Source organism: Haliotis asinina, chromosome 16 (genome assembly GCF_037392515.1).
Source record: "Haliotis asinina isolate JCU_RB_2024 chromosome 16, JCU_Hal_asi_v2, whole genome shotgun sequence".
Lineage (NCBI taxonomy): Eukaryota > Metazoa > Mollusca > Gastropoda > Lepetellida > Haliotidae > Haliotis > Haliotis asinina.
The window spans coordinates 45,198,661-45,226,284 of record NC_090295.1 but is presented as its reverse complement, the minus strand read 5'-3'; the positions used below and the strand labels follow the sequence as shown (position 1 = coordinate 45,226,284).

General features: G+C 38.9%; 1 protein-coding gene across 3 annotated transcripts in view; it reads left to right on the top strand.

Moving 5' to 3' along the window:
• Nucleotides 1-20,592, top strand: part of LOC137268067 (forkhead box protein J3-like) — a 47,733-nt gene extending 27,141 nt beyond the window's left edge. The window contains exons 3-10 of one of the 3 annotated variants that reach the window (XM_067802569.1): nt 1,930-2,013; nt 2,890-2,994; nt 12,728-12,827; nt 13,498-13,551; nt 15,333-15,455; nt 17,066-17,218; nt 18,431-18,510; nt 19,243-20,592. In XM_067802569.1, coding sequence (XP_067658670.1) covers nt 1,930-2,013; nt 2,890-2,994; nt 12,728-12,827; nt 13,498-13,551; nt 15,333-15,455; nt 17,066-17,218; nt 18,431-18,510; nt 19,243-19,356 — 813 coding nt within the window. In that variant the 3' untranslated portion in view covers nt 19,357-20,592. The remainder of the gene's footprint in view (nt 1-1,929; nt 2,014-2,889; nt 2,995-12,727; nt 12,828-13,497; nt 13,552-15,332; nt 15,456-17,065; nt 17,219-18,430; nt 18,511-19,242) is intronic. The other 2 variants (XM_067802570.1, XM_067802571.1) reach the window with 2 other exon arrangements.
• The last annotated feature ends 7,032 nt before the right edge of the window (nt 20,593-27,624 follow it).

The following is a 27,624-nucleotide window of genomic DNA, read 5'->3' as shown; positions in this document are numbered from 1 at the left end:
TGCATGTCTGAGATAGGACCAGTCTCGACTAACAACTAGTCTATGAAATGAACATATTTTACCGAAGAAAATGTTCATAGTGAAAAATCAATAATATAATGAAATGGAGTCCTGAGACTTTCTTCATTTTCCTGAAGCTATGAAAATCTAGACACATTTTCTCGACTTGCGTGGGCTTTCTTGGATATATATACTTCAGGGTCTGTACAACAGGCTATAGGACCAGTTGTTAGCAAGGATATTATGTTGCAAGTTTGATGTCAGACCGGTTGTAAGCAAGATTCTTATGTTGCAGGTTTGAAAAGAGACCATTTGTTAGCAAGAGTCTTTAGTTGCATGCCTGCAGTAGAATCAATTGTTGGCACAATTCATTTGTTGCACATCTCATATTGCATCAGTTGTTAACAAGATTCTTGTGTTACAAGTCTGAAATACGGCCAGTTGTTAGGAACATTCTGGTGTTGCAAGTCAGAATCAGTGTTGTCAAAATTCTTTTGTTGCATATCCCAGGTAGTCTTGGTTGTTAGCAACATTCTTGTGTTGGTGTGTCTTGGGTTAGGACCAGGTGATATCAAGATTCAATGTTGCAAGTATGTAGCACCAAGCTTCTGTATGACTGGTACAAGATTAGTTTTATGGCCACATTATCTGATGTATCTCGAGATAAAGATGCCAAGGCTGTGTAAGACGCTCTGCGTTTTCTTCTCCAGCTATTCTCGTCATAGATTTTCTACGATGATATTACTCTTCAATCAATATGTGGTTTCTTAGAGCAGAGAGAGACAAATACATGCCTGTCTTCCAGAAGGTTTTCCAGAACAGCGAAGGTCAGTAGTGCCCAATGCCTTGTTGTTGGGTTCTAGGCCACTCTCCCTGTAGATGTCCAGGGCAGGGCAGGCCAGGGCATGTCACCAAAGGAAAGCGTTCATAACACTGCATCATGCATAAGCTCATGATAAACTATATGGTTACGATAGCTCAAAACGTTACAAACTGTTTATGGATCAGGGTCCAGGGCACCATGCCTTCTTCCTGAGGGCTTCTATGACCACTGTAATCCATGCCAGCCTCCTTGTAGGATTTCCAGTGTACATCACCAGGGCCCTGTGTTTTTGTCTCATTGGCTCTACGTCCTCTGTAATCCAGGTCTGACTTTCTGTAGTGGTACCAGGGCAGAAGTATGTTGTCAGGGCCCCATGCTTCCTTGTGGGTTCTAGGTCCTCTGTAATACAGGTCTGACTGGCTGTCCAGGTTAGAGCAGGTCACCAAGGCCCCATGCTTTCTTCGTGATGGTTCTAGGTGCTCTGTAATCCATGCAACCCACATAGGATTTCTAGAGCCGTGTACATCACCAGGGCCCCGTGCCTCTTTGTGGGTTCTAGGTCCTCTGTAATACAGGTCTGACTGGCTGTCCAGGTTAGAGCAGGTCACCAGGGCCCCATGCGTTCTTCTTTTGGGTTCTAGGTACTTTGTAATACATGCAACCTTCCTTGTAGGATTTCCAGAGCCGTGTACATCACCAGGGCCACATGCCTCCTCTTTGTGGGATTCTAGGTCCTCTGTAATCCATATCTGACACCCAGTAGCTGTCCAGGCAGTGTAGGTCACAAGGGCCTTCTTCCTGTAGGATTCTAGGTTCCTTGTAATCCATGCCTGTCACAACAAGCATTTAGATATGATCTTTTTGTTGCATTGACCAGGCTGATTTTATGTACTCCTATATTGGATGATTGCTTCTGTTGTAAACTGCTGGCTGTGATCTGTGAGAGTTAGAGACTAACTAGCTTTCAGTTCTCTTGAACGTCCTGTAAGATCTGACTTATGACATCACTTTGTTACACTACCTGATGGTGTGTCGTGCCCAGGATGAGGAGATGTGTATTCATGCTGTCCAACACTGGTTCTGATGTTGTTCAATGTTACTTTCAGGGATCATACTGGGCAATAGACAGCAACCCCCCTGAAGACCCTCTCCCTGCCAGACACAAGAAGAGGCCGAGACTGAACGATCGGGTGAGTACACAGCTGTAAAACGGTCTGACTGTTTCAAGGTGGCTGGGACTTTTAAGAAGAGTATTCTTTTAGAAATAATTCCATTACCAGTTCACTTGCTCCTTTTTTGTGTAATTGTGATAAAATCATTCATTTTGTGGTGGGTAGTCTTGTGGTTAAGGTGTTCACTCATCACACTGAAGATCTGGGTTTGATTCCCCACATGGATGTGTGAAGCCCATTTCTGATGTAACCCACAGTGATATTGCAGGAATATTCCTATATGTGCTGTAAAACTAAACTCACTCAATTACATTTTGTGAAGTAATGAAACACATTTAAGCCTGTCACAGTTTGGATAAAGGAGCATGTTCTTGGAGTTATAATATCTTGTTGAAAGTAGCTAAGTAAATAGGGTTGATTGGCCCCAACTTCATTTATTGAAACATTATTTTAAACCTGATAACAGATGGAATAGGACAGAAAGTATGTGCAATGTCTTAAGTGCATTAATAAGTAGATTTTATGACAGATGTTCTATTTCTTACAATAACCACAAATGAATTAAGTACATATTTTTCTCTGTTTTACAAAATTCACCAAATACTTAGTCCTAATAATCAGTAATACTTCATATGAATTACATGGGGCTTTAGACCTGTGTTTGATTCCCATAAAGGTACAAGACCTTTCTTAGTGTCTCTTGTGAACACCAATATATTGAGTAGTTTATGAAATGAAAAAATAATAAATTATAATTCCTACTTAATGAGTATTGATTACAGTCTGAAAATATGTATACAGTCTGATAATATGTTGTGATAGCGTATGGATATGATACGACCATTGTATACATGTATGTTGGTATGGTTACAAGACTCATGTCTCTTAATTCAGGCATCACCGTATAGTCCAGAGCCAGGGCTTGGTGGACCGAAGATGCCATCACAGACACTGACAGCAGTCAATGTACAAGTGTCACCACCTTCACCTCAAAATCAAGTGAGTTGTTTTGCTTATTTACAAACTGAATACATGTTTCAGTGTTACATTCCTTGTGACAAATGTAGTCCCGAGTGCTACTCCGGTTTCATCAAGAGTAAATTGATTGGATGGTAAAGCTCAGTATCTTGGTAGTGTGATATTGCTATCAATCATTGTTCTATCTGGTCCAGGCTCCATTATTAAGGGTTGAGTGTCTGGTCCCAATTTGATATTTATTTGATTATTTGAGTTGACTATCTGAAATATTGCTGAGTGCAGCATGAAACAAGAAAGATACAGACATATTAGATATATAAGGGTTGGAGGAGCTGTGGTTCAGTCTGTGGTTTTTGCCACTATTCCAAAACCCCAGTGAAGTAACGTTCTGTTCAGTCTAATTAGTTCAACTAATATATATCTACAATGATGCCTTTAGTCAAGAGTGACAGGTTGTTGGCACATACTGCCAGTAGGTGCTGCCAGACTCCACTCACAAGACCCAGGTAGATACCATTGATGACCATTCCACAGATTCCAGGCGGACCATTATAAAATAAAATTTGTTCCACAGATTAGTATGATATATGGTATATATTCCTTAGGGGACTGCTAAGCCATTCATACTTTTTTTTAATTATTTTTCATTTCCAACATCAAGAAACAAAAGTGTGCAGGCCAAAAATTGCTAAAATTACATTTATGTGCATGTTGTAATTTTTAATGAAATTGTCAAGTTTAGATGTCGAGGTTATTTATGATGTAGATCAAGTCTTTTGCTTCGTTAACATCACAGCATAAATTTCCTCAAGGATAGTGAAAATTGAGATGTTTTCAGTATTTCACATAAAAATGAAAATACATTATGGGAGGGAGATTGGAAATGGTAAAAGAGCCAGAACTATAGACAGGGCCTGATACTCGCAGCAATCTGCCCAATGAACTGGCATTGTTGCTAGTTACAAAATGTCATTGGTTAGGAGCCTGTAACCACTTACGGTTACCAACATCTTGATTTCTTTCCAGTTCCCAGTCTTATGGACCAGTGAATAATGGGTTTGCAGTTTCATGGGGCTCAAGTGCGGACGTCATATTGGGAGACATTGTTATAGAACTCTGTTCTCTCACTCATCCATAACTAAAGCATTTCAGTGGGCCGGAGTCTGGTTGAATGGTTTAATTATGACATTCAAATTCCTTTAAGTACTGTCATAATGAGGGGTTCGATAGCTCCTCATTAAACCCAGCAGTCTTGTACCACATAATTCTCATTTTCCACTACTTGGGAAAATATTTTTTGTGTGAAAGGTGTCGAATCGCTATAATATGTTTCTGAATGTAGCAGGTAATTAAATATCTACTTTACCATGAAAATGGGGACCTCTCTCTCTGTCCATTGTTTGAGAATTTGCTATCCTTTTCTATATCTTGAACGATTCTAAAAAAGATCTGAGCAGCATGACTATTGTAGCTCCCATACTTTCATATAGTTTGTTTTTCGCTGCACTCAGCAGTATACCAGCTAAGGGCACTCTGTAAATAATCCAGTCTGAACCAGACAATCCAGTGATCAACAGCATGAGCTTCGATCTACACAATTGTAAGGCAATTAAATGAAGTTTGTTGCCTCTTGTGCTTCAAAATAGGCTTGTGACAATTGGAGAGCTGTGATCTCTTCTTAAAACATGCCTTTGAATCTGTGTTTGATGAAACTACTAGCGATAAGATGTGGAAGTGGTGTAACTCCCAACTCACTCACTGGTAAGAATAAGTGTCTGCTTTTTGCTCCCTAGGCAAATGATGCAGAAAGATGTTAAAAGGTGGTATATGTTGTCACTCAGTCTGATGGTCGGCAGTTGTTTGCAGGTTATAGCTACAATATTACTAATATAATTATCAAATATTTCTAAGGATTAGACATTTCTGGCTATTGATTTTTGCAAAATGATTTTTTTTTATATCATGGAAATTAAACTTTATACATTTCCTATGACTGGCTCCACTAGCTTGGAAAATATGTTCCAATTCTTGAGTTTTTCTTCTGAAACAACACATCAAAACATCAAAACTATAGTTGTTTTCATCAAAGTCTCACACACTTGGTTCCTGCTATAACCTCATGCCAAGTGAGTTCAAAATATAAGTTGGCACTGGCATGTCAGGAAGTATTTGTCCAGTCTGAAATAGCGGAAGCAAAGATGAGTGAAAGTAGTATTGATTTTTAATCTACCTTCAAACATACATCAGTTGTTGATTTGGTACCGTCATGAAATATTGATAGTGATGTATTAGGAAATGTCCCAGAGTGCAAGCTGTATTGATCATATTCCCCTACCTATATGCTGTTAGAGGGTGTATACCATTCCACAAGATAATAGCTGGTGGATATTTCCTGTAGCAGGTATTGTTTGATATAGAAAAGTGTAATAACAGTTTGATTTCATAGAGAATCAAGGCATTGCAATCCCAGTAGGTGCAGTGTTACAGTGTGTTAGTTTAGCTTGTCTGGTGATATATCTTCATATTACTTTGTCTAATATTTTCTTTATTGTTATGATTCTGTTAATTTAAGCAAAGTGTGTAAGTTTTAAAATAATAATGACAATGCTTACTTATCCATGACCAAATTATTGCTGTTCATGCTGTTATGTCCCTAGTACCTTCTGTTTCTTCCCCAGTGGCAGTGTTACTGATCCATTAACAGAGGCTGTTGAGAGTTTGCCTTGTGGTTTGGTATTGGCAGAATGAAGACCCTGACTAACGTGCTCTCATACATGCAGTGTATGAAACTTATGTCTGGTCTTGGGGCGCAGTGGGCGAGCTGGTTAAAGCGCCAGGCTAGTGATCCAGCGAGGCTCAGGTGTCGGGATCGAGTCCACCTGTGACCGGGTGTAAAAACCTTGGCGTCAACATTGTGTGCAGACTCTTTCCATGTTGTCACAAGCAATAGTGTACAGTGCACAGCCCTGTGCACTTGAAGGAACCCACGAATCTGAATATGACCAGATGGTGACCACATAAATACGTGCATACACCAAGTTGTGGGTACAGCAACATGCAGTAAACTTGGACAAAGTACTGTGACTAAGTGTTCCAGTCCACCCAGCTGTGGCTACCTCGTTAGGATGAGAGAGCCACAATAAACTCGGCGTGCCTAGTGGCAGCAAGGGCTGTCTACTCCCCAGGAGTTGAGATGAATAATACGATATGACGCTCAGAGACGGACATCCAGTGATCGAGGGAAACAAATACCAGTGCCTTGAGCAAGCAGTAGTTGCATGGATATGTGCGGTATATAAATATCCAATAATAAATAACTAATGATAATAATAATAATAATAATAATAATAATAATAAGGGCCTGATGATGTACGCCTCTCCGTGGTGGGCCTAGATAGGGGAATTTTATTCGCTGAACTGAACGTACATCACCCAGTTAGGGCTGACCCCCCGAAGCTGGTTTTCTTACTGGGTTACAGCAAGACAAGAAGAATTCAATCTTTCACTTCCGCAGCCCAGTCAGCCTTCCTCCGGTAATGCCACAAACCATACTGGAGATGGGACTTGCCCCAGGGGAAGGCACAGAACCCGACCAAGAATATCTTGGTCAAACCATCTAAAATCCACACTACTAGAGTGTGCGACAGCGACAGGATGGCCTGAAAATCCACGAATTAACGGCAAGTCGCTGAAGCTGCATTGGGACAATGCCATGCCCATGTATGCTTACCTGACGGAGCAAAATCTCCGAGATCAACTCCGGAGGCTAAAACATCTTATGCCCCGTGAGCCAGTTCAACCCACAACTGGTGCCCGTCAGGAACCTTTGCAAGAGCAAAATGCTCAAGTGGCAGCAGACCCAAAACTTCAGATGGACGTCCGCGTCAACCTCTTTCCTCTTCCTGGTGGAAACTCTTCCGAGAAAGAGCCAATTGGCCCCGAAATTTTGGACCCTCACTCTTCCTCTTCTTCAGTTGCAGACCTTACCGAAAATTCTGTGTACATTTTGTTTACATCTATTTATGAGGAAATTTGTGATTTACCTTTAGAGAAACGGAGGCCAATTAAACAACTAAACGTGTCTGTTCCCAAAAATGAAATTGATTTACTAAATGAAATTATCTCTTCAAAACTTCCTGCGGACTGTTCATTACATGAAGTAAATTGTTGTGTCTATGCTGCCGCTCGAACCTTGGAGGAACTTCACACAGTTTCCAAAGAAAAGTCCTCTAATACTAAAATCAATAAACCAAGAAAAAACCGGTTTCAAGTCAAGTTAACAGAAACTAGGAAATATATTTCCTGGATAGAGCTGTGCCTGAAATTAAGATCATCAGAGAATCCCATGTCTAAACGACAAAAGGCAATTTGGAGAAAAATAAAATTACAGTACAAGACAACAAAAGAAAAGGTACTTCTCCAAATAGTCGATTCCCTTAAGGCAAAAATAAAAATTTGGACTGAAAGAAAGAAAAAATGGGAAAAGAGAAACAAATTTATCAAACAAAATAAAATGTTTAAGAATAATGAAAAACAATTCTATAGGCAACTTAAAACAAGTGGTGATGGTGGGCATGATAAACGGCCTCCCATGGATGCCAATGAAAGGTTCTGGAAACAGTTGTGGTCTGTACCCGGCAACTGTAACCTGGAGGCACCATGGGTTAGTGATTATGACCATGCAATGCATGAGAAAGTAACTAGGTCGTTTGTCTGTTACATCTCACCAGATTGCCTGAAAAGTGTCATTAAAAAGTCCAAATCTAATACAGCTCCAGGGCCTGATGGCATTCGAAACCGGTACTGGAAACTGTTCCCTTGTGTCCAAACACCATTACTTCACTGTTTTAACTCTCTTGCGGACACAGGTGATGTTCCTCCATGGTTCTGCAAAGGTCGCACAATACTCCTTCCCAAAAAAGGAGACTTGACGGATCCCAAAAACTTCCGCCCTATCACATGTCTAAATACTCAATACAAACTATTCACAGGGTGTTTGTCAAACCTCGTGTCATCTTACTGCTCTTCCAATGAGATAATTTACAGAGAGCAGAAGGGGGCGAGAAAGGGATGTTGGGGGTGCAAGGATCAACTTCTTGTACAGAAAATGATTTTGGAAGAGGCTAAAACCTATCACCGCAACCTCTCCATGTGCTGGATAGACTACAAAAAGGCATACGACTCTGTCCCTCACGAATGGATTCTGAAGTCTCTTCAGTGTATTGACCTCCCTGAGCGACTACTTGATTTACTCAAGTCTTTAATGAGTTGCTGGTCGACTCAACTTGAGATGTACTCGCAAGGAGAGGTGCAGACTTCGGAATCTATTCCAATCAGAAGGGGAATATTTCAGGGGGACTCCTTCAGTCCATTGCTTTTTTGTCTGTCTCTAAATCCTTTGAGTTTCCTGCTCAACGGGGAGGAAGGGTACCATCCCGGACCTCCTCAGCACAGATCCCCAACACCTCTTACTCATCTCCTCTATATGGATGACATCGAGCTCCTTGCCAAAGGAGAGACCAATTTGAAAGAACAGGTTCTCCTTGTCGAGTCCTTCTCTAATGATATTGGCATGACGTTTGGACTCGACAAATGTAATACACTTCATCTGAAACGTGGCAAGGTAACTAATGATGGATCGGTCAAGTTACAAGGGGGAGGAGTTATTGAGCATCTTGTGGAAGATCAGGCCTACACCTATCTTGGAATGCAAGTTCGAGACAAGCTCCAGAATGCCCAGATTCAAGATAAACTTCGGGCCGAGTATAAATCTCGTTTAAAGAAAATCTGGAGTTCAGAGCTAAATGCTCGAAACAAAGTCAAAGCCACCAATACTTTTGCTGTGCCAGTCCTCTCCTACTCCTTTGGAGTAGTTGATTGGACAAAACAAGACATCCAGAGTCTTGACCGCCTGACCAGAAGGATCATGTCTGATAACAGAGCACACCACCCTCGCTCCTCTCTTAATCGTTTATATATGCCAATCAATTCGGGAGGTCGGGGTTTGATTAATGTGGAAGCTCTTCATGACAGAATGTTATTGTGTACTTTTGCACATATTTATTTGTCAGATGATCCTCTGGTGATGCACGTCAAGATTCATGATGAAAGCAAGGAATTCCACAGCTACTTTAAGCGTGCCAAGGTTGTTGGACACAATTTGAAATTTGAAGTTGATTTTGTTGATGGCGATGTACTGCTGGACGGTACAGCGATGGGAGTAAACCAGGTGAAGTCTTTCACCAAATCTGCCCAGAGTCGGTCCTTTGTGGAGAAACTGTCTGAGAAGCCACTGCATCGTGTGTATATGCAGTGTGTGGAACAGAACAGCAATCCAACCGACTCCTTCGCCTGGATGAAGTCGGCTGGTCTCAAATGTGAAACTGAGGGCTTCCTTTTTGCTGCTCAGGACCAGTCACTTCCCACTCGCAATCGCCAGAATGTGATTCTTAAAGAAAACATCAATATGAAATGTCGTCTTTGCAATCAATTTACAGAGACTGTCCAACACCTTGTCAGTGGATGCCCTTCCTTGGCACAAACAGCTTATCTTAAAAGACATGATGGCATGGCTCGCTGCTTTTATTATCGTCTCCGCCATGCCTGTGGCTTTGACTCCGAGGTCCATCCATGGTATGACCCTGAACATGTCCAGGGCGTCCTGGAAAATGATGCTTTTAAACTTCTCTGGAATAGGCCAATATACAGCCTGAGACGAATTCCAGCCAACAAACCTGATCTTGTCCTTTTTGATAAAACCAATGAAATTATTTATATCATAGAATTTTCTGTCCCTTTTGACAGCAATGTGATTGGCAAGATTCAGGAAAAGCATGATAAATATGCGGACCTCGCCTTTGAAATGTCTCGCTTGCATCCCAAGTACACTGTCGTCAGGCTCCCCATTGTTCTCGGTGCCCTTGGTTTGGTACCTCCTGATCTCTTGGCGCAGATCAGGAGAGTGCCCGGGTTCTCCACTGGGAGCACAGCCCTTCTGACAATCTGGGTAATGCAGAAGGCTGCAGTGTTGGGGAGCCTTCATATTCTCCGGAAAGTTCTTGGTGGGTTCGACTAGGCAGTGTTTCCTGGGAGAAGTCCCATTCGCTGTCTGGGCTGCGTGTAGAGGGGGCGAGGGCCCTGAGCTGATGATGAGCTTGACCAGCCTGACTGTGCCAGGATCACCCGAACCCTCTCTGCTGTATTTTCATTCTAATCTGTAATAATAATAAAAACTGGGGGTCATGACCTACAAAGCTAGGGATCTAGACCTCAAGATTAGGGGTCCAGACCTACAAAGGAAGGAGACCAGATTTACAAAACTAGGAGTCCAGACCTTCAAAATTAGTTTTTGTTTTCACACTGGGCTGACACAACTTATATAAGCTGTGTTAAGCACACCTCGCTAACTTGTCTTTGCCTATTTGCAGTATTAATGATATCTCAATCCATGTGAATGGTGTGATGTCTTTTAGCCCCTGCATGATATCCAATACACCACATGAAGTGTGTGTTTAGAACTTGCTGGAATGTGTTCTACCATAAACTTATTCAAGGGTACTTAATAAAGTACACCAAGCGTCTCTATCCCTGGACATGCGCTATTTTCAAACTCCGTTTGAGCTTTCACAATAATCAAACAATATAATCTCCATTTCAGAGTTGTAAAAATAATATTTACCGTAGTACTGGCTGAATGCCAGTGAGTCGGTGAGAGAATGGCAGAATGCCAGCGGAGACCTACTCAGTCATGTAAGAGGTTTATAAAGATCTCGCTGTAGAAAATAGCTGAAAGAGGGTACTTTCTGGGTCAGAAGTCACAGGTGGATAGTGTTTTTTTGTAAGACGTATATATCTCATGTCTTGTGTTAATGCAGCTGAATTAGATCTGTGAATATACGATGTAGGAGGTATTTATGTATTGAAATAGTTGTTCAGGCTATATTTAATTGAATTTGGAGGTTGATCTGGATTTTATTATGGAGCAAGATCTTTGCTAAATATGTGTTACAATAAAGGATCTTCTCTTATCAAATTCATCTTGCAAAATATGAATTAAATATGCAGAAAACGTTTTGTTAGTTATCTGTGAAATACAAAAGGCCTTGTTTGCCTCAAGTTGTCACAGCAGTTATAGATTAGCAGATACGGCATTTATCACCAAGTATGAAGGTTTAGAAATGGCATGGTAGGATCATCCAGAACTTGTCTAAAGTACAGCAGTATAGGGGAAAAAAGGGTCAGTACTTTGATCCCTGGTAGTTTGATTTCAACACTCTTGTCAACAGTGCTCCATTAATATAGTGATGCCTCCAGGGTCTAGTGGCTTGTGCATTTGCCTGGAGGACAGAAGGTTGGGAGTTGGATCCTTTGCAGCATTAACTGTGTTTGTGTGTGTGTGACTGTGTGTGCATGCATGTGTGTGTGATTACATGCAGTCTGGTATCTCACACTGTAAAACTGGTGTTACTCTGGACATATGTATGCATGCACACAGATGTGCATGCATGTCACTATATAAGTCTCATAACCTTGAGCATCTTGTTATTCCCATGACATCTCATCAGATTTCTTAACCAGTGACTGATAGGGGGAAGGGTGGCACAGTGGTTAATGTGTTCACTTGTCATGTTGAAGGCCTGGTTCGATTCCCAGCATATTTTCAATGCTTAACCGTGATATGATTGGAATATTGCCCGAAGTGGTTTACACCAAACTCAGTATAATGTTTATTCATGCTCCCCTAACATTAACATTGACTTTCAACTATCGTAGTGCTACTATTGTCTTGAGGAACGGGGTCTGGGCTTTATAGACAAGCAGACCTGGCAACGCAAACATTCTGTTCTAGTGTACTAGAGGAAGATGCTCTCGAAAATGACAAACAAACATGGTCAACGACAAGGTAAATCACATGCAAGCATGAAAAATGACAAACTAGGTAAATGACAAGTGAACATGGTAAACGACAAGTGGGCATGAAAATGACAAACTAGGCAAATGACAAGTGAACATGGTAAACGACAAGTGGGCATGAAAATGACAAACTTAGTAAATAACAAGCGTGTCAAATGGCAACATTCAGAAAGCTCTGGTATGTTTTGTCTTCACAAAGATCAGATAAGGGCCATAAAGACACTAACTGTACTTCATCATGTCTGGCTGACAAAGCCAATGTGGCTCAGCTCTTAATTACTTGGAACATGTGAGGGTGAGACAAATCATTGATTTGCATCTGGAGAAGTTACTTGGTGCAGGGTCAAATGTCAAAGTTGTAAAATCTTAAAATTTGATATGGAAAACAAGAATTGCTCATTGTTAATCATTGCTTTGAGGTTTTATCAGTATGTCTCATCATGTTCCATAATGACCCAGTTGTCTCAGTTATTCAGTTGATGTTTGAAGTCACAACTTTTATATTGTGTGTTTGACTTGTTGCATGGAAAAGTGAACGTCTGGGTTAGAATTTGTCTTCAGCAACCCATGCTTGTTGTTAGAGGTGATTATCAGGATCTGATGGTCAGACTTGCTAAGTTGGTTGACTCATGTCATTGTATCCCAATTGCGCAGATGAATGCTCTTGCGGTTGATCACTGGATTGTCTGGTCCAGACTTGATTATTAAACAAGGAGAAGAAGAAAATGAACTGCAAAGGTGCTAGGATGGGTGGATGCAGGCATATTTTTTAAAGTCTGTTTTATCTTGTTGATCTGACACAGGTGCTTGTCAGTTTGCTTATATGATGTTCTTTTTTCAGAGTAACTGCAATTTCTCTGAAAGTAACGGAAATCCAGACGACATGAACACATCAGCCAATCTTGTTAACCTCTACAAGTCTGTCTTTGACAACTCTACAGGTAACCATGGTTCACAAACACTCGGTCCACATTTCCTGTAGCAAATAATTTGAAATCTGTGACTTGAACAAATGTTGCTTTCATTATGATGCTGTAGTTTATGTCATGATACAAAATCATGATACAAAATGCATTAATACTCATGCATGAATGGATGATCCTTAACTTATAACATTTTGGCATAAAACTCAAAATGCTTCTAGCCAGCTGGCGTAATTTTACTGGCATGACAGGCAAATTAAGTTTCGTCTGACGGATTCATGCAGTGAGATTAATCATGATGGTTTATGCTACATTGAAAGGTAATGCTAGACGAGGTACAGTCATAGGAGCGTTAATGCAAAATGTAGAGAATGTTACTTTTGAAAACTGATACACGCTTAATCCCTGAATCATTTCATGGCTGGAGGTATTGTATTTTCAGATGTAAACTTGAACCCTGCTGGCCCTAATGTACTGTGCTCATCTGTCAGTCAGATAATTCTTTTTAAGGGATAATTGCAATTTGGAATGTCTATTGATCTATAAACATACATCACTCCATAATTATCATACTGGATGCTTGTTTCATTTGGAAATAGCTCTCAGGAAAACATCATATTTTGTCCCCAGGGTATCCATTGATTGTGTGAATTAACTGTTTGTGTACAACTCTCAGCTCTTGCTTCAGGTAATCTGAATGCCCTCCTTAATGGAAACATTTCTCAGAGCCAGAGTGGGACAGGTGAGATGATATTGATTATTTTGACATGGTCAGGTAAGTTTATGGGAGAAAGGTGTGATTGTTTCCTGGACAAACTTACAGGTATTTTTAGTAATGTTTCAACGAAGTGTCATTTTTCTTCATGTTAATTTAGTGTCATGGTATTGAATAAAGCAGAATATTAAATAATGTGGCATCACGTCTTTGAGTGGCATTTTAGAACTTTGGAAACAACAATAATGACCAATTTATGGAAAAGAATTTTTCACATGTGAGTGTGACATTTCAGTGCTGACTCTTGTACAGTTGTACAGCAAATTCGTGGGCCCTTTTTCGCGAAATGATCCTAGCTCCAGCATATCCTAAATTTGATCCTGGGGTCTAGGATACGGGTCCAATCCTGTTCTTGAAAGGATCCTTGCCCCAGGATATCCTAAAATGATCCTGGGTTCTAGGATAGGGGTCCAATCCTACTCTTGAAAAGCTTCTAGCCTCAGGATATCCTAAATTTGATCCTAGGTTCTAGGATTGGGGTCCAATCTTACACTTGAAATTATTCTAGCCCCAGGATATCCTACATTTGATTCTAGGGTCAAGGATAGGTGTATTATCTTATTCTCTGAAAGTATCCTAGCGCTAGGATATCCTTAATTGGAACAATTACTAGTATAGGTTCTGATTTATCCTAAGTCTATCTTAGTTGAAATCAACATGGTGTGGTTCTTATTTGTTCACCAATATTCGTGTTGTTGACAACAGTAACTCACCTAGTATAATTTGAATTTACAACAGTTTTAATGAGTTATTAGTGTTTTGAGTTTATATTATATATTTTGTCGGTGATGAATGGACACACTTGTTGTTGTTATTCTTTAGATCTACGACAGATTTATTTGTTTCATTCTTACCTATTTTATGCCTTGTTATTTTATTGACAGCATTGTTTTTGCTGTCACCATGCTGTGAAATAGTGTCAAGGCCAACTTGATAAGTGCAGTAACTGCTTTTAGTGTCCTAGGAGAATTTTTCTGGATCATGATATGAATTATCATTATAACTGTTATTAATAATAATTTCTTCTAGATTTACTAAGTCCATCAAAAGCTGAATTTTACTGCTTTCAAGATTTTTAGTTTTGATTTCTAGTCCTTCAGTTTTTCTTGTAAATGGGATTGTAGTTGCCCTTATATGCGTGTTACATGCTATAAATCACGGGTAATATTTAGGGGAATCCTCAACTTGATAAAGGTTTTTCTATCTCACCTACTGAAGAGCTTGCTGTCCTTGCCTGGAGTGACAGCTTCAGTTAGGACAGGGATGGGATCATTTTGAGATTGGGTCTAATGGTAGGATGCCCTAACGCCTGTCCTAACTACAATGGAAGCTGTTCAAGAAGGCACTCATCGGGACTGAAGACATACTCCGGTTTAGACAACATGGTGGATTGTAGAGCTGATATAAATGTACAAGCCACGAACAGGACTGAGATTTTATGCTGGTGTTGGCAACTTGCTTGTATGGACAGATCCTGGTTTTGACGGCTTCCACTGTTGTTGGGATTTGTCTTAGCTGGGACACTTTTGAGAATAGGCACCCAGCTTGACTATGGTACAAGAATCTGGAACAAACAGTGTAAATAAATAGGAGAAGTTACCCATAAGTTTCTCAACATGAAACTGGCATTGAACCATATTTACTCACATATTTCATGTAGTGTACATATTCTGCTTCTGTATTTTGTTTTCTGTTAATGGTCATAGTTCATGGTTCCGTCATGATTAAACTTAATGATCCTTTTTCAGGCATTCCAAGTTTGAATTGTTCTACAAGTGAGTGGCTTCAGAACCTCGACTCACTGAAGGAAAGCATGCGATTGGCTGGAGCGGGGAGTGACCTTAATAATATCGACATGACCCAGTTTCAAGGTATTTTTGGGATCTGTGATTAATGACAAGAATATTACAGTGATAGGATTTCAGATTTTCTGTTAATAATAATTGATGTAATAGTATGCTTATTATATCAGCTGGGATGGTGGGGTTGTCTAATCTTTAAAGGGTCCACTCGTCATTCTGTAGATCCAAGTTTGATTCCCCTCATGGGTACAATGTTTGAAGTCCATTTCAGGTGTCCCCTGCCATGATATTGCTGGAATATTGCTAAATGCAGCGTAAAGAACATAATCGATTACTCGCTGTATATCAACCACTAGTTTGTCTTCACATTTGGTCATATAGGGACTGGTGTAACTGAAATATTGTGAGTGCAGACTGGATATTCATTGTGCTCCTTTCCATGCTGTAGGTTGCTCTGAGTTAACTGTTGTTGATTCTCCATGGAGCTATGTTTCAGAATAGTTTTCAGGAAATATATACTCCTGCTGCTACTATGCATTAACTACTAATCATGTAATACGTGTGTGCTTGTTCACATCACCTGCGATATTCACTGTCATATCTTAGCTTTGAAAATATTCATGGCCCTCTATTGTCGCTTGTGCATTCTCTCATTTGACCTCCATTTTCATCAAAAGTCATGCCAGAGGCATGTGCAGAATGCATGTCCGCTAGCTTTACAGGCCCTTCCAAAGACTTGTATATTTATCACACGTTTTTGAAGTAAAGTTTAGTTTTGAAACTGTACTTACCAGTTCCTATCTGAAGAGTATCTAAATTAGATTTAGTTAAAAACTAAATTCTCATTTGAAAAGTTCGTTCTTAGTTGAAAATTAAATTCTAAATAATGACCTTCCAAATAATAATAATGGCCTTGTGATTCTTTTAAGATTCAAAATCCATAATTAACTGAAAAGAAAGGTTGTAGGATAACATTTTAAATAGAAATAGTGGCAAGTGTAGTATAGTGTATTGTGCGGCCCATTTGAGGGGAAGGAAAGGACAGACTGTTGGAATCCATTGCAAAGTTGTCAGATTTTGTGTCTGAAATCCATCTGTCGGAAACCTAGGAGTAATTTGTAAGAGCAGTTTTGGCCACAGTAAGGCCTATTTGTCCTCCGTATGACATCGGGGTTGCTTTCTCGTAGCTGCCAATGGAGACTCGTAAAGATTCCTAAACTTAAATGATCTGAATATTAATGAGAAACAAACAAAACTTTGGTGATATATTTAAGATGCCCATGTTCATTCATCTCATTTATGAACCTGTTTCAGATTCACATGAATACTGTTTGCATTAGGCCCTATACTCCTCCTGTTTGTTCCTGAAGTATTGCCAAAATCTGTGAAATTCTAATTCCACTCATTCACTCAATCTAATGTCAAAATATAAAGGTAAATCATCAAAATATATAGGAAATTATTGAATTATTTTGACAGACACCCTTAGTCCTCTCCAGCATGCGTTCCGGTGTGTCTATTGTAGACGGTTGCCATCATGGGTCATTAGCCACTCATCCAAAATGGCCGCCTTCATCTGCTGTCTTCAAGTCTGAGCTAACATCACTCTGCTGCTTGCATCACGCTTGGCTACTAACACTGACCATAATCATTATATAAGACGTTTTTCTTTGCACAAGCAGGCCTGATGGAAACTATGAAACAGGAAGACCCGGCAAACTGGTCTCTAAAACCTGAACAGTTTGCTGATTTAGCATCTTCTCTCAACAATTTCTTCAATCAATCACTGCTGCAGAGTCAAAACCAGTCAAGTAGTACCAGTGGAATATCAGGTAGGTTTTGGTGATATCCTGGGCCCCAATCCACAAAAATCTCTGAAAATTGGGATTAGAATTGATCTTCAGTAAAATGCTTGTTGTAAAATGTAACTCATAAGATTGGATGGCCAGTCTCATTGACATGGTTGACACATGTCAGTTGCATAGATTGATGCTCATGCTGTAGATCACTGGATTGTCTGGTCCAGACTTGATTATTTACAGACTGCTGCCATATAGCTGGAATACTGCTGAGTGCAACTTAGAACCAAAGTGACACCCAATCCACAATTGTTCGTAATGTTTGTAACCGTATAGTAGAGCCATAAATGCTTTATGTATCAGTCCCTTTGTTGGAGACCTGGGTTTGATTCCCCACATGGGTACAATGTGTGAAGCCCATGTGGGGCTCCCCTACTCGTTTCTATTTATAGTCGTCAACACCATACCCATGCTTCTTGTTGGTAAATTTTGAAGTTAGTAAATGGTGAAGTTCTTTCCAAGTTGATCTGATCCTTTTTGAATTAACTGAAAGACTGTTTAGGCAGAGTTAAACTCTCTCTCTCACTCACTCACACCATTGTTAAATTCCTACATTTGGGGTACATTAGACTTTCCACCCTTGGTGTAATGTGTGTCATTCTTGAAGTGTTCAGACCATATTTCTGTTATTACACAAGAGTTTCTTGTGATTCATGAAAATGCTTGAACAACTTTTGTATTTTATGCACAAACTATGGTTTTGAGGTAAGAACTGTTGGTTTGTTAACTGATTTGAAAATGTGTTAGGCACTCAAAGCAACTGTATTGTTGCTCAGCAACTCTGGTTGACACATCTCTCATTGATACCGTCACTTACCATTATCTATCCTTTGTGGCCTGGGAGAAGAAGGTGGAAAATCAAAGGGAATTCTGGGAAAGCCTGTGCTCTATATAAAACATAAGATGATGTTAATTCTGTTCAGTGGGACAGCTAATAAAAAGGCAGGATATATTTTATAATGTAAGACTGCCATGGTGAGAACAGTGGCTACTTGATTTGCGGAGGGAATACACAATGTTAATTCACTCCTGATGGAAACGGTGGCTACTGATTTGGGTAGGGGATACACAGCGTTATCACACTCCTAATAACAATAACTGTTCTGCAACACAGATACTGGTCACCAAATTTTATGACTCACTGGATCCCTCTCGGTCTTGAATGTGTTTTTTTGTTTGCTACAGGTCCTGGAAATGGCTTCTGCAACAGTAGTAACTCGGTGAGCAGCACACAGCTGAACGTGGCCGATGGAGGGCCCCCGTCAGTAAGGGCCCCCTTACACCTTTCCTCAGTACTTAACATTATTAGAGTGCATGTTCCATATGAAATGGGTGATGGGAGAGTCTAGTGGGTAAAGCGTTGTCTCATCATGCTGGACCTGGGTTTGTTTCCCTACATGAGCAAAATGTGTTAAGCCCATTTCTGGTGTCCTTTGCTGTGATATTGCTGGAATGTTGCTAAAAGCGATGTAAGACCATGCTCACTCATTTTGAGTATTTAATCACTATTGCAAATAGAAAACTCTTTAGAATGATCTTTGGTGACCCATGCATGTCTTAAAAGGCAGCTACCAGGATCGAGTGGTCATGCTCGTTAACGTATCGATGACAATGATGCTGATCACTGAATTGTCTGGTACTCGATTATTTACAGACTGCCATATAATGAAATGATGCTGGGTGTGGCATTAAACTACAAACCAACTGAGCCAGCCTACCAGGAACTGGCAAGAGTTGGTTAAAGTCGTAGTTGATCATGGTCCTTGGTGTGTCATCACTTAAAACAATATGGGTTGGGTAGCCTTGTTGTTAGAGCATTCAGTCATCACACCACAGGCTTGGGTTTGATTCCCCACATGGTCTGAAGCCCATGTCTGGTGTCCTCTGCTGTGATGTTGCTGGAATATTGCTGTAAGCAGCAAAACAACATACTCAGTCACTAGAAGAATATTATGATAACAATACTAACAATTTCAATAATAAACTCATTGTTCCAGAATGCTTCTGAGAGCTACTCATCTTGTCAGACCGTAGTATCACTGCCGTCCGGGACACAATATCACCATTCGGACGACATCGACGACGACTTCAACTGGGACAAGCTGCTGTAGTCGCGTTGCCATGACATCAGATCACCTCATCCAATCAGAAGCCTCATTGAAGACCATGTGACAGTTCACATGAGATGTGCTCACGGAGTTCTCCCATTTGTTGATATTCATATATACTGCTTATACATGGAGAGAAGGGTTGGATATAGGGCTGGTTAGGTTATGGTGGGACTGTATGGTGCAATGTGCTTTGTAAATATTCTGTTGATTGTAAATAACTTACACATGAGTATCTATATTGAGTTGTTATTATCTACTCTTTTATTTCTAGGTTGGTCTGTAGTGTTATGATTTATTTTTCAAGAAAGCAGTTTAGTTGGCTTTTGAATTTTGAAATGAGAAGTTTGTAAATTTTATGCATGGAATCAGAACCCATCATTGTGATAATGTTCGATTCTCATATTATTTTTGGAAACCAAAATTTGAAAGTTTGCATATTCTACAGAGTTACCAGCCCACACTTTCACACAGGTTAAATAGTCACCACCTAGGAAGTGGGGTGGTCAAGATATCAAGGTTGCAATTATTAATGACATTGGGTCACATTGGGTACAATATGACAAACCTATTCCGCGTTATTGTTGGTATGTTGCTATATATAGCACAAAACCATTCCCACTCTTTATTCTTGTTTTTTTTGTGTTATATATATATACATATATATTGTTAGCGATGATAGTTATTCTATTTTTTAAGTATTTTTCTCATGCAGTGTTTATATGGAGTCCTACAGCAACACCCAGTCCTGCATTCAACCTCCTCTCTCCGGGGTTTGTAAGGTTCTTGTGTTTAAAGCTTTGTCACACTATACGTAGATGCAAGGAGGTCAAGGGATACTACAGCGAGATGTTGTCCCTTATCAGTGCTACTGTTCTAGATAGACTGGCCCCAACTGTGGATATTTAGCTACTTCTGGTATTTTGTGAAAAGTGTGTAGTGAAACCTTTTGTATTGTTCATTGAGTTGTCACTATCTGATCATGTGTGGAAAGTTCAAGTTTGTAAAACTAACTAAGAAAATTTGAATTTTGATTTACAATTGTCGATTTTTTTAATTTGAAATTTCAATTTAAAATTTTGAATTTAAAAAATTGAATTTTGTACATTATGACTAATTTAGAATGGGATGTCATTTGTAAGCTCTGAATCATCTATGCATGAGATCTTAATGCAGTGGCCATTTGTTACTGGAATCGTGTACAGTGTTACAGTCGGAAGAAAGCTTTTTGAAAGAAAATATATTGATGCTAAAAATGCTGATCAAATGAAGATAATCAGTTGTGTTAGATACTGGATTGAATGTTTTTGCAACCATGAGCCTGTTGATCACTACGAGTTGTTCAGTTGTCAAGTTCGATTTCCAATACATGCATCTTCCGCCACAACATACTGATATTTGTGTGTGCCTGATTTCTTGAAACATTGTTTAGACTTTGTTTCAAGAGAAGGTGTAAGAGATGTTAATCATGTTTGGGAGAGTGCATTTTGTTGTCGAAGGTTCAAAACGTCGTATTACCATAAATCGATCCGTACAGTTTAGCCAAAGCTGTTTGATGGGTGTACAGTGAATTTATGAATGAGAAAAAGGGACTGAGTGAAATTCTTATTTCGGACCCAAAAGTTTGACTAACAGAAAATCAGTTTATTTTCGACAACTTTTTCCTTGAGTGTTGTTTTGCACTCTTTTATGAAATAACAGATACATGTACCCCTTCAAGTTTAACTGTATACGAATTCTGTCTTCTTGTAGAAGTCAACTGGCAATTTCAGTTTTTCTTGTTTTAGAATTAAATGTTTGTACTTTCAAATAAAAAACGAAAAGGAAATTCTACAGTACATATGTTGCAGTGATTTTGAACATTAGGCCATTTGTGTCGATTCCATTTATCATCTCTGCAGACATCTCTTGTGTCATATCAGTTACAGTTTTGTGTATCATATGAGTGTCATTTGTACACACTTGTTTCATTTTAGGTTCATTCTGACTCAGTGTAAGAGCAATTTTGTCGCGATTCATATGTCAGATCAACATCATATCACCATCTCGTGTCAGGTTGATTTCATACGAACATAACTTGTATCAGGTCAATTTCATACAAGCTCACTTGTATCAGATCAAATCTTTAATTCTATATAATGGCTAGCAATCTGAGTTTTCATGAATGCAAAAGATAAGTCAGGTTGGGAATGTACATTTTATTGAATCATGTATTTGTTTTTATTTATTTCCTAGACGACATTCTACAGAGAATGAAAATGCTCTTATGATAGCTTTCCCCAGATTTAGTTTTTTATTTTCAATATTGTATATACAATATGACAAGGAATATTTCTGTTTATTCCTGAGATTGATTATTGTATATATTACTTGTTTCTTAATTGTGCTATTCTCCTAAAACCTACTTCAGATTGTCAAGTATTAAGAGATACTTAGATAAGTTTCCAATGCTATTTCATATTGTCTGTTTACTATCATGAACATAGCATGAGTAGAGCATGAAACATATATTAATGTTCTAGTACTTTGGCATGAAAGGTTTAACTTTTAACTTATTTATTATGTTTTTTTGTTATACTACATAATTAATAGCTGTCAATATGTATTGTGTGTGTTTTGTTAAGGAATGTGTGCATCTGTTTTGTATTTATGCTGAACAGATTTTTGGTCAGTGAAACTAACCCTGAAACCAAACAATATGTAGTCTCAAAGATATGAAGGTAGATGTCCAAGGATACGTGGTGCCAAGATTACAAGACTAATTTTCAAGGAAATGAATGACATGAAGAACATGAATCCAGTTGTCAACAAATTGCATGGAACCATGAATACAAGACAAATTCTAATGAAATGGATGGCACCATTAATATGAGACCAGATTGCAAGAAGAGCATGGCTTCTTCAACATGAAAATGATGGTTAAAAAATTGATGGCTCAAACAATACGATACAAATTCTCAAGAAGTGCATGGCACCATGAAAACAAAACTAATTCTCAAAGACATGGATGGTACCAACAATAGGAGACGAATTCTCAAGAAGTACATGGTACAAACAGTACATGAAATGGCGCATCCCCGGGCAATATTCCATCAATTGTAAGGGTAAATAACAATTGCTGCTATATGCTGATCCAATAGGTCATTGTATTATCAGTTCGATTCTTGTGTTTCAGCATGAGTGCAGGATTTGTGAACAAACGGAAGTATGTATCTTCTGGAAAAAAGTGAATGAGTAAGCCTGATATATATCTGTCTCTGATATATTTTCCCAGATTTCTTCAGTAAGTTTGGAAATGCAGATATCAACAAATTTGCATAATCAAAACTGTTCAGCATTTGTTTGGTGTCAGTGTGAAGTGTGTGCTCTTTGTTTTGAATGTTATTCATTATTGAAACTTAACATACTGTGTATTACTGTGAGAAAAAAGAATCATTGAAATGATTAAGTCGATATTCTGCTTCAAGGAGAGAAATCCTGTGTCAGATAATATTTACTGATATTTTCCATGTATTTGTTGTCATGGTAATCCATAGATAATTATTATCTTTGTACTTGATCATGATCTTCAGTCACGCAATAGCTGAAATATTGCTGCTGTGACTATAGATATTAACTCACTCATGATCTTCAGCATATTTTGGAAGAAACTTAATATTCTTTTTAATTTTTGGAGTTCATTTTCTGAAGCTAAGTTAAGGTTATTAAGACGGTGTTAGGGAATACAACTCACTTTGCTATGTGATAAATTGTTGTATATTACTATGGGGATAAATATTATATTTGTGTATTGGGTACCGTGGTAGTCGTGTGGTTAAGGCGTTTGCTCGTCACACCTAAAACACAGGTTTGATTCCCCACAATGTGTGAAGCCCGTTTCTGTTGTCTGTCACTGTGATGTTACAGGAATGTTGCTGACAGCGGCGTGAAACCATACCCACTCTCTGACAGTACTGTCTTGTGTAAAAAGTAGTAACAAAAGCTTGCATCTCCAAACAGACTATCAGTGCTAAAAAATTTCCCAATGACTCAGGCTTGTCTCCCCATAGAATTCATGGTGCAGTGCATTTCCTCAGAAAGCCAACCTTTTAAGTGCTAAGATCTCTTAGACCAGGTTTGGTTGATGTGTGTGTCACTTAGTGTCGGCAGCGATATTCATGTTTATGTAAGCTGCTACTGCCCACATAGAGATGTTGCTATCTGAAGCCTGTTGCTCCTCCATCATCTTGTTCATGACAATGACACTTGTCTAAATGTATAGACCTTCTAAGGCACTGGTACTCATTCCTCAGAGCGATGGTAACCCTAAGACCATCGTAACTCCCATACTTTAACGTAGACTTACGATAGTCATAGCGCTACGATTGCTTTGAGTAACGGGGCTCTGACATAGTGATGAAAATAAAGCCATACATAAAACAAGCCTTGACTTCAGTGCAAGTACTAGTGGGAAACTTGGTGGTTAGAGTGTTGGCTTGAAATGTGTAAGACCTGAGTTCGACTTTGCCTAGGGATTGAGAATGGAATCTCCATTTCCTGTGTCGGCCTGGGATCTGGCCTGACTATTACTGAAGGTTTCATAGAACCATCTGTCCAGTCTTAGCCCACCTATACTGATCCCAGGTGCTTATTGGGGTAAATACAGTATGTGGAAGTTTGAACCTTGTTTTTGTGAGTGTCTGGTGCATACTGCTGTCTTGAGTGTCCCAGTGATCAGCATTCCCTGTCTGCCTTACATGTGATATCATTACCGTCCATACTCAAATAAATCATGGCCACAGTCGAGCACAGCAACTTTTCAGTCTTTTCAAACCTTCAATTTAACAGGAATACACCATTAAGAAGTAATGTAATATTTAGGATTACATGTTCTTATGTCGGCATTGGTTCAAATCGTAAATGGGACTCCTCCATCAAAAGTATTACAATCTGTAGTTTACTAAGATAGTGTAATCCCAAATGTAACATTTTACTCAGTAGAAGAATTTATTCCATAAGTGTAGATTAGTTTGGTTTTCATCAAAATAAATGAACACATATTCCATTATTTGAAATTTTCACAGAAGGGCCCACTTCACGATATCGTTTACATCTACCACAGACTTGAAGTAAATTGCTTTGTGTAAGTGAGCCTTGAAGCTCAAACTGCTTTCTTGTCAAAGGGAGGTAACTCCGCTTGGGTTACCCCCAACTTACATCCATAAAATCATTATGCAGTTGAAATCTTGCTGTTTCAGTTCATTCAAACAAAAACGGTGTGTTTTTCTAATCAAATGTTGTCAAAGTGTTCCTTGTGTTGGCCATGGTATAAAACATGCTGTTTTCACTATCTTTTCCTTTTGCTGTTTATCATTAGTCATTTCAGATGCCAAACATTCCGTTAAATAATTCAAGTATCTTTAATGAATCCTTTATTTTTGTGGTTTATTTCTTGGAAGCAAGTCACTGATGATATGGCTCATTGTAGACATTGATTTGAAACAGAGTGTAATGTTGTAAGGAAGGTAGTATTTAGTTTGGACTGTGATCATACTGATTCCCTGACAACATAACATCACCTCCATTGACCATCATCTGAACAACTTACTCCCTTCACACAGTCTGTGATAATGGAAATATTTTCAAACTTTAATGTTTTTCAAGACTTCTTTTACAAGCAGCAGCATTAGTTTGTTTATAAGTCAGGAAATACTTGACACAAAAGGACATCTTGACTAAATTCTGCTGGTGTTTCATATTGGCTTTCTACCAGTTTAATGTGAAACCATGCATGCTGTCCCTAAGCTAGTATCTTTGTATCCCTTTTTCCTCACCATGGTGTTCTCTCAATATAATTTATCATCATATGTTAGCCGTCCACATTTTTCTGGTTTGATACTGTAAATAATACAGATTCATTGCTACACTCTGAATCTCCATGTATATCATGAATATGTTAAGTATATTTTATTTCTTTAGAATTTACTGTTTCATTCTTGTCGCTGTACATTTGTCATAGTCCCAATTTGCATAATATCAATCAAAACCACAGACGTGCATATTTTGCATTGGTAGATTATTATATTGTTGTTACAGAAAGTATTTATGTCTCAAATTGTTTCTGTGTAGACCACAGAGGGTATATTGTAATTTAGAGACTGAAGTTTTGATATGATCATCTAGAATGTTTTGTAAATATCACTGTGATCAAACGAGGTTCTATTTTCATTGTCATGATACTTTCATTCTAGGAGGTAAACAGCGGACATTTATATCTCAAAGAAATACTTGTTAAGTTGTAGGATATATCTTACAGTACAGACAGAACCTTTTGTGGTCATTCTGAACTAAACTTATTTTATGCACAGTTTTACACATGTGTTGAACACAGGTATATCTCCCAGTTTTATGAGCCTGCTAAGTGCTCTCAGGCTTGGTGGGTAACTTTTGGAGACCAACATTGCCCTCTCACACAGTATCTTAATTAAAACAACATACCACTCAACTTTTGGTAGGGATGTCTGTAACAAGCCATGGACGAACGTTTAGTTCCTGATATAGTCTTTTATAAATCTTTCTTAAAAACGTGTATCTTGAAAGTACGAAACGATGAAAATCTAGCTCAAAATAATATTTTCAGGGTAACCTACATTGATATGCCAGATTGTTCTGGACGAGAGATACTTTTATTTTTAACTAAATTCTTTAGGATGTAATGGCTACCTTGCAGGGACTTTTCCACAATGTCAGTTATGATTCTGCTCCATGCTGTTGGTGCTGGGGTAGTGTTAAAGTGTTTTCTCGTCATGCTGAAAACCTGGGTTTGATTCCCCACCTGGGTACAGAGTGTGAAGCCCATTTCTGGTGTCCCTCAACGTGATATTGCTGGAATAAAAGCAGCTTAAACTAAACCCCTCACTGTCCATGCTGGAATCACTTTATGGAACAGGCTGTGTCAAAAGAATTAGCTCAATTCCGCATGGAATGATAAGACTGTTCCTTTCCAAAGTTGAGCAGTGTGTTTGTGACTATGAACTGGTTATGTCTCAAGTTTGGCTCAGAGGCTAGCAATAAGTCAAGATTTAATGAAAATGGCTGTCGAATTCAGTTATTACGAAAAAGGGGTTTTCTGTCAACTGTTTCTTTGTGATTATTTTGTTTTACAAGTGCTCTTAAATTCTAATTATTATCAAAGAAAATTTAAGATGCATTGGATATTTTGTGTTTTTGACAATATTTGTCCGTCCATATTTAAACCATCCACATTTATAGATATTAAAAAAGATTTTTTTGTTGAAAATTTTAACCATGATTTTATAATTATTTACACATTGTTTCATTGTTGCATATGAATTCTCCATTGTCATAATCCCACATCTCCCAAGTCATGGTCACTGATATAACATGTATAGAGAAATATATATCAACGTTTATTGTTATTTTGGGTTTTTTACTGGCAGTACATTTTAGACAGTACTGCTGATTTGAGATCAAGTATTGTATTGCGTTCATAATTCAACTTGTTTGGCTCATGAACAAATGCAGTTATTGTAAATGACATATGACTGTGCCCTTGAATATTTAGTTGCCTAAACAGGAAACATAATTCAAGTTATTTTATGTTTTTAATGAATGGTCAGTACATAACATATTTTACACTGAAAGTATTCATTTACAATAAAATATAAACTGAATTGATAATCTCTTCCCCTCTCTCATTATGCAGAGTTGCCCTAAAAGCTATGCTGAAAGAGCTGCATTACTTAATTTGACCATATCCTCTATTTGCCAGTATGATAAAAATTGTTACTCTTCCAGCAAAGAACGTCACAACTGCCAGTGTTCTTTTTGTGGTCAGTTGCCTCACTTTCTGACTGTCCTTTCCCAAGTCTTTTCTCCCCAGTTGCTAGTGATTGGTGGCCGAGTGGACATCCTGTAATCATGGTATTGAGTCCTACATTTGTCCCGAATCTGTTTCAAGGTTTTTGACCACCATAGCTTGGCTGATGGGTTTCACAAGTGGTTGATGAACAAACCCTGCCTCTTTGGGTTTTTGGAGGAGATGTGTGTCCATTTCAAACAGGGTTGAGGGGTAGCCTAGTGGTTCAAGTGTTCGCTTGTTATACTGACAACCTGGGTTCGATTCCCCACATCAGTACAATGTGTGACATCCTTTTCTAGTGTCCCCAGCTTTGATATTGCTGCAGTATTGCTAAAAGAAGTATTGAAGTATTGTATCTTGTTGCCTGGCAGCATGCACTTTCCATTCAATATTTCTTATTTCCCCAGACC